The following is a 12,119-nucleotide window of genomic DNA, read 5'->3' as shown; positions in this document are numbered from 1 at the left end:
GAAGCATACAAAACAGGTGAGAAAGAAAAGAGAATAATTCTCTGAGAACGTTCACTGCATGTAATACACATTACGTAAATACATTGGTGATAAACCTGACCCGCCAAAGACAGTGGGAGTTTTGTCACTGACTTTCCTAGGAGAATTTCATCCACCGTATTTCAGTTTTATTAGAATTGCATGAACTCAAGGGTTAAGTTGTTTTTTACTTTTTCCTTCCTAGTTCTTAATGAGAGATGGATCTGAAAAGAAAAGCTTCCATTAACACCAGATTTTTTTCCCCAAAGAACGCAGGAATGATTCAGAGGTGCAGTCTGCCAGCGTCAAAGACGGGAATCAGGCTTCTGATTTCAATTCTGGATGTTCAATTTCATATATATTGTACAGCATGTACTGCTTTTTCATTCTTTGTACTTCCAGATGGGCCTCAGAAATGTACAGTTTTAGAATAATTTTTTTTTTTTTTTAAGATATAGAGGGGAAAAAAAACATTCCACCAAAGTTATAAAGCCTTAGGTGTTTGGAGATCTCTATACCGAGCTTGGTGAAAATTCAGATTGTTCTTTAAAATCCAGCTCAACCTGCATATTCAGCTTTGGCCTATTAGCTCACACTGGAATAGGGGCACTACTGTAAATAGGATAAAAGAATCTCTTATCCATATACTCGATACATATCTCTCTTCTAAAGGTTAATATAACAATGCCTTATAAAACGCAAGTGTCATGTCAGTAACATCAGAAAAGCTATTTTTATAGCAGTATTTCCAGCATGTTCACAGAGTCTGATACTGTCACGTACATGGGAATAATTGAGAATGAGTGGGGAAAAAAGGAGAAGCCCTCCTATCCTGTTTCTTTCAGCAGAGAAATTATAAATTAGTAGCCATCTACTTTCTCAATTTTCTTTTATTATTAATAAGAGAGAGCTATTTTAAGGAGTCTTCTTTGACCGAGCTCCTCAGTCTAGAAAATGCCCATTTGCTTGTCTATTAGAAATAGCACATTTTTAGGCTAGCCTAATTTATCTGTATTATCTGCTTGTACGTGTTATTTGCCAATAATAATTCAGCTTTTTAATACAGAAAACAATTGGCTTTGCCCTTGAAGTATCTAGTTACTAATTCAACCTGGAAAAGTAACAGAATTACCAAGCAGATTTAATGCATTTTCAATACTGGGAGCCCCATTCTACCCAGAGTTAGTAGGTGCTCAGCAAGTAGTCATGGTGGGAGAGCTATACTGATACATATTGATGTTTTGCTTGTAGCTACTTCCCTTATAGACCCTTTATGCTACTCAGTTTAATTGCAAGCTGTATGCTGCTATATGCTGTAATGTTTATAACGCCACATAGTTCAATTGTATTTGGAACAGAAGCTCAGATTTGAAAAGGCAGCTGTAAGTCAGGTACCAAGTCAATAATTTGTGCCAAACTATTTTTGGAACTAAAATAATAACAAAAATTACCCTTCTCTAGCCCTCATAGATGGTATTTGATACAGAACGTATCATACATATTTGCCATTATGTAGAATTACACTCTTCCACCTCTCAGGAAAACCCTGTGACAGAGAAGTAAAAATCTCTCTTTGAGCAGCTGTAATGGTAATAAGATTTTTAATTTGTATGGTCTTGACGAGCTTTGGGAACAATCATTTTTCCTAGACATGGTTAGAAAACAACACTTTTCTTTGCTTCTTCATGGAATAATTCTTACCTGCAATGTTACTGGGGCTGCAATATCAGTACTGCAGATGCCTGGGGCAATCATTGTTGTTGGAAACATGCTGTATAGTGTCATGCTAAGCAGCACAGTTCCATGAATGAATCGCCTGCCAACAACAGTGCCAACAAACACAGAGAGAAATGCTGTGTCAGTACTGGAGACAAGGTGAACAGGGACTACTGAAATTATATCCAAAAAAAAAAAAAAAAAAAAAAAAGGAAGTGGGATGGCTTAAGAGATAAGTGACAGGAGATCAAGCTTTTTATCTTAATATGGCCAGTACAAACCTGGCCTATATCACCAGTAGTTGCACACTGATGGCCTGTGTTGCTGTGGTAGCATCTGTTCTTTTCCAAGGATTATGATGTGAGTCAAGGAGCCAATAAATTCCAGATCAGCTCTGGCTTTAGATTCATGCCAGTGGCAAGGTCTGGTTCATTGTTCATTACTCACTTTATTAATGTTTTCTACAAAATTAGTGAGTTGAAGCAAGAAAATTGATTAGTTTCTTCCTTTTTTTGTGAAATAGGAAATGGTCTCTCAAAGTCCTACTGTCGCTTCTCAGTTGCCTCAACTAACTAACAGTATTATCCATTCAGAATCATCCGACAGTTTAAATCCTGCCGCTTTCTAAATAGTTAACCATGAGAGCTAGTTTACTCTAGTAAAAAGATATTTATGAGTTTCAAAGGAGATAGAAAAGCAGACCAGGTAAATGTTCAGATATCTAAGTTTTACAGTTCAGAAGGAATTTCAGGAGTACCCTTATTTTTTCAATCAGTCTATCAATTCAAATCATGGTGAATCAATAATTTTGTGAAGCTGTGGCTGGCTGAAAGAGGAAAAAAGTATTTAGGCTTCTTTGCGTTAGTAATTCCTGTAACTGTTAATGACACAGCTAATATTAGGGCATACTGCACTTATTATTCTTAAATCACTCCTCCTCAAACACTTCAACTTTTATTTCTGCTTTGAAGGTCACTTCAGCAATGATGTCTACAATTACACAACAGATGAAAGGAAAGTAACCTTGTATTCCCTTGTATTGTGCTGACTGTGCATGCCATGAAAGGAAGGAGCTGGTTTTCAGTAAAATTTTCAAAATTGCCTAGATGACTTGGGGATCTACTTATCAAAAATCAGTATGCTTACTCTCAAGGCATAGATTAAAAATAAATCACAGTAAGCTAAGGGGTTTCAAATCTTCCAAAAATCTGCTTTAGGACTTGAATGCTGAGAAGAAAACTCTAGTGCAACACAGGTCCTCGAGAAAAGGATGCTCAGGTAGCCCATTTACCTCCAAAGGTGCCTATGCGTTCTCCAGTTAAGTTCACAGGCCTAATGCTCAGCTTCTGCATGTACCTAGCACACATCACCTTCCTGGGGCTGAGCCCATTCTAACACTTTGGTTCAAATTAGATTCTCAGCCAAGATATCTTCTCTACCTATTTCACCCTAAGCATGAGAAAGAAATATTCAAAATACGCATAATGTATGGGTGTTTTTAAAAAAACACACACAGTGGAAGAGTGAGCGCTGTGCTCTCCTACAAACTAGCCTAACAAAAGAGTAAGAAAAAGTCATTGAATAAAATGCCTAAGCATTCCTTGGAGCAGAGACTTGTTTGGATTCATGTTTTCCTTCCTTCCTTCCTTCCTTCCTTCAACTAACTGCTCTAATCACTAAGCCACAGAAGCACCCTTTCTTGCTCTGGACAAATGGATCTTGAATTCTCTTCTGAAAAGACAGAAAAAGCCTCTGGTTCAGCACAACCTATAGGCTAGTGTTTTAAGCCTCTCAGGCTGAAAATTCAATGGAACCTAGTGTCTTTCATAAATAGTAAACAAATCTATGCAATAAGGGCTTTTTTTTTTTTTTTTTAAAAACAGAGGATGCCTCCATATACAGAAGCAGATGAGGAAGTCTTAAGATGACAAAAGTGCTACAGCTGAGAAATGGATGCTTATGCAGAAACTCATGAGGCTTGAGCATATCTCTCTATTGCCCAACTTAGGCAGCTGTGCACTTTGCAATACAGCTGTTACGAATCTTATTCTGAGGCATACAGGAGTATGGAGTCAACATAAAAATTAAGTATTATTTTAACGGCTTGATCAAAACTTTAGATGTCTTAGTATTTCTAAAATATATTTAAGGTACTGTGGAAAATTTACCTTTGCTTACATTACACTGCACAGACACTCAAGTCTGCAAGCATCTTTAAAGCCCTGTTAAACTGAGTGCTGTGTGGAGAAGAAGAAGTTAAAAAAGATGAGAAAGTTTCTAAAGTGCTCTGTAGAGGGAAAGGTGCTCACTGAGGTCATCACTAGCAGTTCCACTTTTGACAGAATGAATGAATGTGAGAGAGGAAACCAGATTCAGAAAACTAAAAACTGTGAACAAGCAGCAAAATGTAGAAGGATATTGGAGAGCTGCAAGAAAGGGTACAGGAAGGCCCTTCAACTGGCCTGAGGAGCTCCACTGTAAGTTAAACAATTATGGAAGCCAAATCCAAAACCAATGTATTTGGAAGAACTCTTTGCAGAAAGAAAAGTTCACGCATGGGGCTATTACAGGCACATCAGATGCAGTTTACTGTAAGTTACTGTCTCACTCCTATTACAGTAAGGGTCTCAAATGAGTATTTCTGCGCTTTTATATTCCTCCCAAGCTGAGTGCAATACTATTCAAAAATGCTCTTTTCTTTCAGCTATCACACAAAATTGAACTTACCGCTTTGGATACAATGGGCAGCATGTCCAAGCAAGCACTTCTGTATTTTTAGACGCACTGTTTACTCCAAGTAGTTTTATTGTCAGCATAGTCTCTCTCGGAAGAGCCTTTAGTCGTAGAGGAAAATTGATTCTAAAAGAAAATCCAGAAAGAGAAAAAATTAAAATAATATCTTAGCACAGTTACGTAACACATATATCAAGCCATATATTGCAAGGGTGCAATTCTCTGAAGGAAAACGCAGCTGACAGATCCTTTCAACACATTGGCAAGCGTTGCCAACAGCTAATGTGGGGTCAGAGTATATGAGAAGAGGCATATAAAATTACTGAATCATATATAATCATTTAAATGGGTAATCACTGAGCTAAGAAAAGCAGGAACAGCTTTGCCATAGAATGGCCTTATCAATGAATGGCTATTCCAGAATAACCCACTAAGGACTGAATTGTAAACTAACAGTTATTGGCTAGCTAATTGTCTTCAGAGACAAATGCTCTCTGAAGACAGAGAGTTGAGGTAGATTTTGTCTTAAAAGCAACAAGTGATTCAGGCTTTTCAGTGAGAAAATTCAGATGTATTAGTATTCATTTCAGCCTTGTACTGACCGTCAACTTCGCTGATGATTCAGTTTGTTTGTATAGATTATACGCATCGGTTTTAAAATCTGAAATTACAACAATTCTAATAATTAAGATACTTTCACACTGTATGGAAAAATCAGGTGTGTGACTACCCCAGAGACCTCCTCCTTCTTCCTGAAGAGGAAGTTGATGGTGTAGGGTACATTTCTAATTTTTGCCATGTATATTCAGTGTAAACTTGAATTTCTCAACTGGAAAATGAGATTAATTCTATTTTTTGTGTAAACAAAATCAATAGTAAGAGCTAAGGGCTAAAAGAATTATTCTGCATTGACAACATAAGCGTTAAGAAAACAAAAAATCTGCACAACCTTGAATTAAAAAAAAACAATCCTGGAACTTAAATCTAAATAATACAAAGTGCATTAATTTTTCAGATACTCAGTCTAGACGAGCAGAAGAATGCAACTTTCAGCGTTTTTAAAAATTTACAGTCTTGCTTAAGTAGTAAGCATATGTAGAAATCAGTATTTAAAAAAATATAATAGAGCCTTGAAAATATAAGACTTATGGGCAGCAGAAATGACACCAAGTAGCAGTATGAAGTAAAATTAGCATTAGATTTTACTCCCAGTTCTGCCACTACAAATCTGTCAAAATTCCATTGGCTTCAGGAAAGTTTCCTTGAGTACGCTCAGGAGTTACTGAAATAAAGTAGATTGTTTCAGCTGAAATTCTCAAGTACTCCAAATTAGCATTAATGTCAAGATTCAGATGATCAATCCCAAACATTTTGGAAATTATTCTAATTTGCATACATCTCACTTTGTGTAATAAAGCAAAACAGCAACTTCCCACTCTAATTAACATCAATAGAATTAAGAAACAATCTTTAACTGTCTTCCCATTTGTCTTTTTTACAGCTTTAGATTATGCCCTCTTTCTTACTCATAATCAGTTAAAAACTATTATTTGGCAACTGAACCGTTATACATGCCATAGATATCTTGTTCACTGTCTTTCTATTTACAGGCCAACAACTCTGCTCACATTACATCAAGCCTATATGTTACGCTATAACAGTTACGCTTAACTTTAAAGCATCATTAATACTTGCTGGGAAGTGACAAAAATAAAAATGATACCTATGTTTTTAATATAGAATTTTTTAACACTGCTTGTGAACTTGGAGCAAAGAAAAAAAATCAGACAATATTCTTCTCACTGCAGAAAGCAGATGCTTGGCAGAAGTTCCCTAGGACACAATATATGGTGCTATCTGATGTAGATACGTAAGAAAAAACCTGATGACTTTAACAAGAGTCAGACAGCCTGAGACTTAAACTACGGGTTAAAGATGAGCAAAATTTCCCTTTCAATGACATGTTGTACACAATGAAGAAGGGGAATATCTGTATTCATTTAAGAACTTTGATTAATATATGTCTAAGTTTATCTGGTTGGTGTAATCCTCTCTGACTGCCAGAGGTTAAGACAAATGGATGACTAAGAGGAAGAAACAGGAAACGGAACAGCAGCCAGAAGTAAGTCGTCCTGTGGGCGAACAATTTCAACAGTAGTAGAGAAGAACAGAAATGCTATTCACTGAGAAAGTGCTATTTACAGATGTTAGATAAAGATATACTGCTGGTTTCCAAGGCTAAGGGCCTAACATTATAAGGGCATTCAAAACTGAAGAGCTCTGGGGCAATCCAGGCTTTGCCCTGAGAGAGTATAAATTAAACAGATAAGCCAAACAAAATACGGGGAAGAGGGAAGGTCAAAGCCAAGAAAGTATCTGAGGTGATGGATGGCAGGCTTAATGCTAATTCCATATTTCATGTCTGTAGGTTTAACGTAAATTATGGAGAATGGAAAAAGAGAGGAGATGGTGGAATGAAGATATTAAAAGCAGACAGTTAATAAAAAAAGGAAGAAAGTAATTAAGAAGTCTCAGTCACTGAAAAATGAAGGGGATGGGAAAATAAGGTGGCAACTTTTGGACTTTGTAGATTATGTGCTAGATAGTATCGGCCTGTTCAAACTCTGTACCAAGGTCATTATTCTACTTTTCAAAGTTAACATTCAAGTTCTAAAGCAAAAAGTACACTCCTAAAAAAGGTTAAAACACAAAAACACTAAGTGACACAACCTTGAGAGGTAACAAATGATCCCCATCTGTTCTATAAACATTCTGAGAAGGACTAAAGATGATAAAAGACTTTACCAGAAGCTCATGTTCAAATACAAAAACCCACCAGGTTGAAGTTCAGACAGTAACTTGTTAAAGCACTTTAAAACACAAACTAAATAGATGAAAATCAACAAATAAAGCAAGTCTTACCTATTATGGGAACTCTCTGCCCAGATTCCTAATGATCAAAACACTGCTCTCCATTTTTCTGCCCTGTTCCAGTGAGTCTAAGGACAGGACTCATTTCAAATTAGCTAGGTTTATTTTTTGACTTGATTGACCTCTAACTGGATGGTGACTTAACTAGTTTAAGTTAGGTGACTTCCTAATCTAAGGGAAGCTCTTCCTGGTGGTCTTTTGTCACATACCTTTTCAATGGATGTGATCAACTGAAAATAGCATATGAATAAGAATGAATGTTGCACTTTAAGACTCGAGATGAGAAGTCTTTGTTAGAAAAGGGAGCTAATTTAGCTCTAGCCCAGCTTAGCACTAGTGCCTACAGTAGATGAAGCCTGCAGGCCACAAGGCTGAATTGTAAATGAGCTCGAGAGACATTGCTGAGGATGTGACTGCAAAACCAGCTAGAACCAGCCCTCAAAGATACAGCGCACAACGGACACAGGAACATAGCAACTGTCCCAGGATGTAGACATGAACCAATCAGAAGGAAAGAGACTACTGACTTAGTAAAGAAGATTGGAAGAGACTCCCACTAGCAGGCGGGGAAATTTGACTGTAAGGAGTATAATTACCCCAAAATTTCTTTGTTCGGGGCCCCTCCCCGGAGGCACCCAGCTCGAGCTGTTACTTTGCTGCATCGTCATTTAAATAAATAATTAAATGCACTGCTAGACGTACAGGAGGCTCTGCTCCTAGGAAAGCTAGGGTCAAATTATTTCCATAACAGTCTTACAGAAAAGAAATCTTGTCTGCTCTCCAAACTTCCCATGTGAACATATTTCTTTCAGTTTCAGAAAAGTAACTCTATAGCTAAAATATAACCAAGAGTGAACACAGCTTAGTTACAATCTTGAGTGACTCAGACTTCCTATGATAAGAAATGGTGCCACTTGATGATATCTAAAAACTACTGCAGTAACATTTATCTCATTAAGATATTCTACATTTTAATTAATTCCTGCTTCAGTTCTTATATAAAGTGTTTAAATATATAAATATTTACTGTATGGGAACCAAACCAGCCTATCGTGAGTATGTTTTAAATTATGCCAGCTGGGCTTGCAGTATCTCCAGTAATAATATGGCACCACACCTACTATTCCTTCTGTCTGCATGTTTTAAAATACTCTGAGTATACTGATTATTCTGTCAAGCTTGGTGCTGTTTGTTCATTCTTTCTTATTAGGTTAGCAGTAGCACAAACAAATATCAACAAATATATTCTCCTATTACTGTACCGTGTGACAAGTATTTCATACTTTAAATAAATTAAAATTAAACATTTCCTTTCCTATGCATATTACCACAAATAACATATCTTATGGCATCATTTTCCTGTTTAATATTCTGATACTGTACTGGAGTTGCACTGTGTTGAGCACGACATAGTAAAGCAGCCAGACGATGTCTTTATGTGAAAACCTTCTGTTTTGCTGTTAAGTGCTGCATTAGATTTGAAATAAGAGCAGAATCTATTGTCACGACCTTAACATGTTCATGTCCTGCAGTAAGTGTTTGCTCTGCAAACCTCTATTGCTGTGTAGAATCTGCCCTGCCAACCCAGGAGCACTGTAGTGTCTCAAAGACCAAGAGAGTCTTGCTGGAAGACTATTAGCTGATTTAAAGCAGCCCATCTAGGTTTGCATTTTGGCTCAAAAATAGCCCTCGTTTGCAAAAACTGTTTCTGGATATAAGCTAAAGCATACAAAAATAATGGCATATCTGGTGGCCTAAATTCTCAGCCTGTGCTTTTGGACCTCTGGTCATTAGGTCCATGAACCCTGTTCTCATGGTCTGAGGCTCACACAAATCTGGGTCAACTAGTTTTAGGTGAAAACCATGTAAATACCTTTGATAGTTAAAGGAACCACTGAACAGCCTGTCAGACAGATATACATTTTTGGTCATGTAGTTTGGAATTGATTTGAATTAGATTTTCAAAAAGATTTTTGAAATCCAAGCTACAATAAAAAACAGAAAGGAGCCCTTTCAAGCTTATATTATCAAGTTTCATACAATTATACATCTTATTTCTGATGTCAAGAGCCTCCTCACAAGTATCTATGACCTAAAGAAGCATTTGGTCCGCACACTTAACTGTTTCTTTTTCTAAGGAGCTTTTAAATGTAATTGCATGTATTTAATATCGATTTTGCTGATGGAGAGGTTTAAACAGAAATTCTGAAGCGTTAATCTGATTTCTTTACATTTTTATGGAAGTGGAAGAGCGGAGTTTCTGTTCCAGTTATGGCTGAAGTAATTATTTCTATTCTATCTCCTTATGCTTTGTCTTATAAAGAGGTTGTGTAGGATGCATTGCAGAAAGGAAGCAGTCACTTCTTAGGTGCAAAAAATACCCATAAGAAATATAATTCTTTCGCTACATTTCAATTATATCTGTCTATATGTACTGTAAGACAGCACTTGAGTGAAACTTGGATGAAAATTCCTACAGAGCAAATTGGAACAGTCCAACACAGGAGAAACAGTTTCTCCTCAATCCTACAAAAGATTGATAGTTCAGCACATAAACACCATGGACTCAACGGAGGCATTAAAGCAGATGTTAGGACCTAAAAGAATTTGAAACCTTAGTAGAAATGCACTCATTTTGTCTCTTAACCTTAGGGCATATATACTCAGTTTTCTATATCTGTTCAGGAGTGCTATGTAAAAAGGCTACACAAAATTTCTCTCTAATGGGTTTGACAAAAACAGTCTTACTTGATTTGACCAGCTGCAAACTCTTATATGTCTTAGATATAGGCAAAGAGAAGTTACAAACTGCACGCTTTGTATTGAACTACCATGTGACAAAACCTCTTTTAGATGAATTGTAGTCTTTGTCCAATTACAACGTAATCAAGCTTCTTTCTGATTTAGACAACTGTAAATCATACTGTAAAATACCAAAAACTGAAAGGCTGTAAGTGTGAAAATGCCATACTCAGGGAGCTGGGAGAGAGCAATATTACCACAAGAACTTAGAGAATTGCCTACTTCTTGTCTCCCAGGTATTGCAGTTATGCCTTTGTCATGCTGTTGCCTTAACTGAACGCCACTATGTGTGTGTTCTGCTTTTCAATGGAGTTATTTTCCTCAAAGCAGACAGGCAGGTGATAGACAGTTGCTAGCCTTCATTCTAAAACTCCAGTCTCTCAAACTAAAGTCCGCATCTTAAAAGCTGGTTGCAGACCTTTCTTACATAAAAATTGACAGCATTGTTCCCTCTAAATGGGGACCCTTTAAAAATATACTACAATATAGGTATGCAGTCTCAAGCTGGGTTGCATACCTATTAGATGTTGCTCCAAAGTGCAGAAGTTCTAACAGGAGAACTGAAATATGGCCTTCAGTTGCATCTCCTTTCAGTTTCAGTACCCTCTCAGTGCCAGCACTGATAAACGAACACTCCTCTGAAACCAGCTTCTTAGTGTAGTCCCATTTCTCTTCCTCTGGCCATCCTACTCCTTTTCCACTGTAACCTTCTTCAGTTTCTCCGAATTCTCTGGATTTTATCTTGCACAAATAGAAGATCCATTAAAAAGACATGAGTCTTCTTGACAGCACTTAGTTTTGTGTTACTACTTTAGGACATTCAGAACACCGTTACTTCATGTCACATACAACACCAAGCATAACAACACAGTGTCCTTTCTGCTCTACACTTTTTAGAAATTAATATTCACTGTGTAAGATCTGTCAGATAAGCATGTACCAAATATGGACCAAAACTTACGTCTCATTCCAGTCTGCAAGGAAAAAGAAGGATTTTTTAACTGGTATACTTTTGCAAATCTTCACTTGACATATTGTCTTCCCAGCATACATTAGTGAACAGGAAAAAGAAAAAGCTTTGTAGCTGCAAAGGGAAAGAAAAAAAGGATTAATTTTAATGTAACATGTGCAATGGAGTAAATTTGGGGCTAACCACTCAGAAACCTGTGAAGATCCCTCCTTCTTTACAAAAAAAATTAAAATAATGGCTCTCATATGAGTGTTTTAAAAAATATATATTTTTTAATAGTCAGAGTTCAAGGAAAGTACTCAGGACTCTTAGATTCTGCTCCATGTTTTTGTCATTAAGGCTATTTTTTTCATCATTGCAGTCTAGGGAAGTGTTGACATAAGCTATGAAGTGCTACAACTTGTTCACCATACAACTTTAGTCAAGTAAATCTAATACTATATATTAGTATATTTCCCAATCTGTGAGAAACAGGGTAATGCTTAAGAGGATGCAAGCATTTCTGACAGTGTAAGCATTGAAGTGTTGGCATTCTTTGGACGCTTATCTGGCTAACTTCACAGTGTAATTTAGGTCTGGGGCTATCTGTTGGTTTCATACTGTTCTTACTGAAATCTTATGCAATATTAGTCTAAAATAAAGGAATATTGTATAATGAACTAACTCTTCTTAATCTGTCTTGTAATGTCCCTGTCTTCCTATACAAAATGGTCTCTCCCAGGTTTAGGCCACATTCTATACCAGAATGATAGGCAGCGGAAGAAAGTAGCAAATTTGAAGCCATTTGAAGATTAAAGGTGCCTGGCTTTGCCTCATTTACAGTCATGACTGCTGATCTCTTCCAGAACATTATAATAATTGTTATAATTATTGTAGCAATGTGCTTTTTTTTTTCTTTTAATTCAAAGAAAGAGATTTGCAGTATCTATGATGTATCTATGCAGAGAAA

At 36.7% G+C, this 12,119-nt stretch overlaps 1 protein-coding gene across 2 annotated transcripts in view; it reads right to left on the bottom strand.

The window, feature by feature from the left end:
* PIK3C2G (phosphatidylinositol-4-phosphate 3-kinase catalytic subunit type 2 gamma) overlaps positions 1-12,119 on the bottom strand; it is a 307,338-nt gene that overhangs the window by 134,162 nt on the left and 161,057 nt on the right. For both annotated transcript variants that reach the window (XM_068948368.1, XM_068948374.1), the window contains 3 exons: positions 11,162-11,284; positions 4,462-4,593; positions 1,720-1,834 (listed from right to left, as the gene is read on the bottom strand). In XM_068948368.1, the coding sequence (XP_068804469.1) occupies positions 1,720-1,834; positions 4,462-4,593; positions 11,162-11,284 (370 nt within the window). The remainder of the gene's footprint in view (positions 1-1,719; positions 1,835-4,461; positions 4,594-11,161; positions 11,285-12,119) is intronic.

This window comes from Struthio camelus, chromosome 1 (genome assembly GCF_040807025.1).
Source record: "Struthio camelus isolate bStrCam1 chromosome 1, bStrCam1.hap1, whole genome shotgun sequence".
Taxonomy (NCBI): domain Eukaryota; kingdom Metazoa; phylum Chordata; class Aves; order Struthioniformes; family Struthionidae; genus Struthio; species Struthio camelus.
This window is presented reverse-complemented; position numbering and strand designations above follow the sequence as displayed.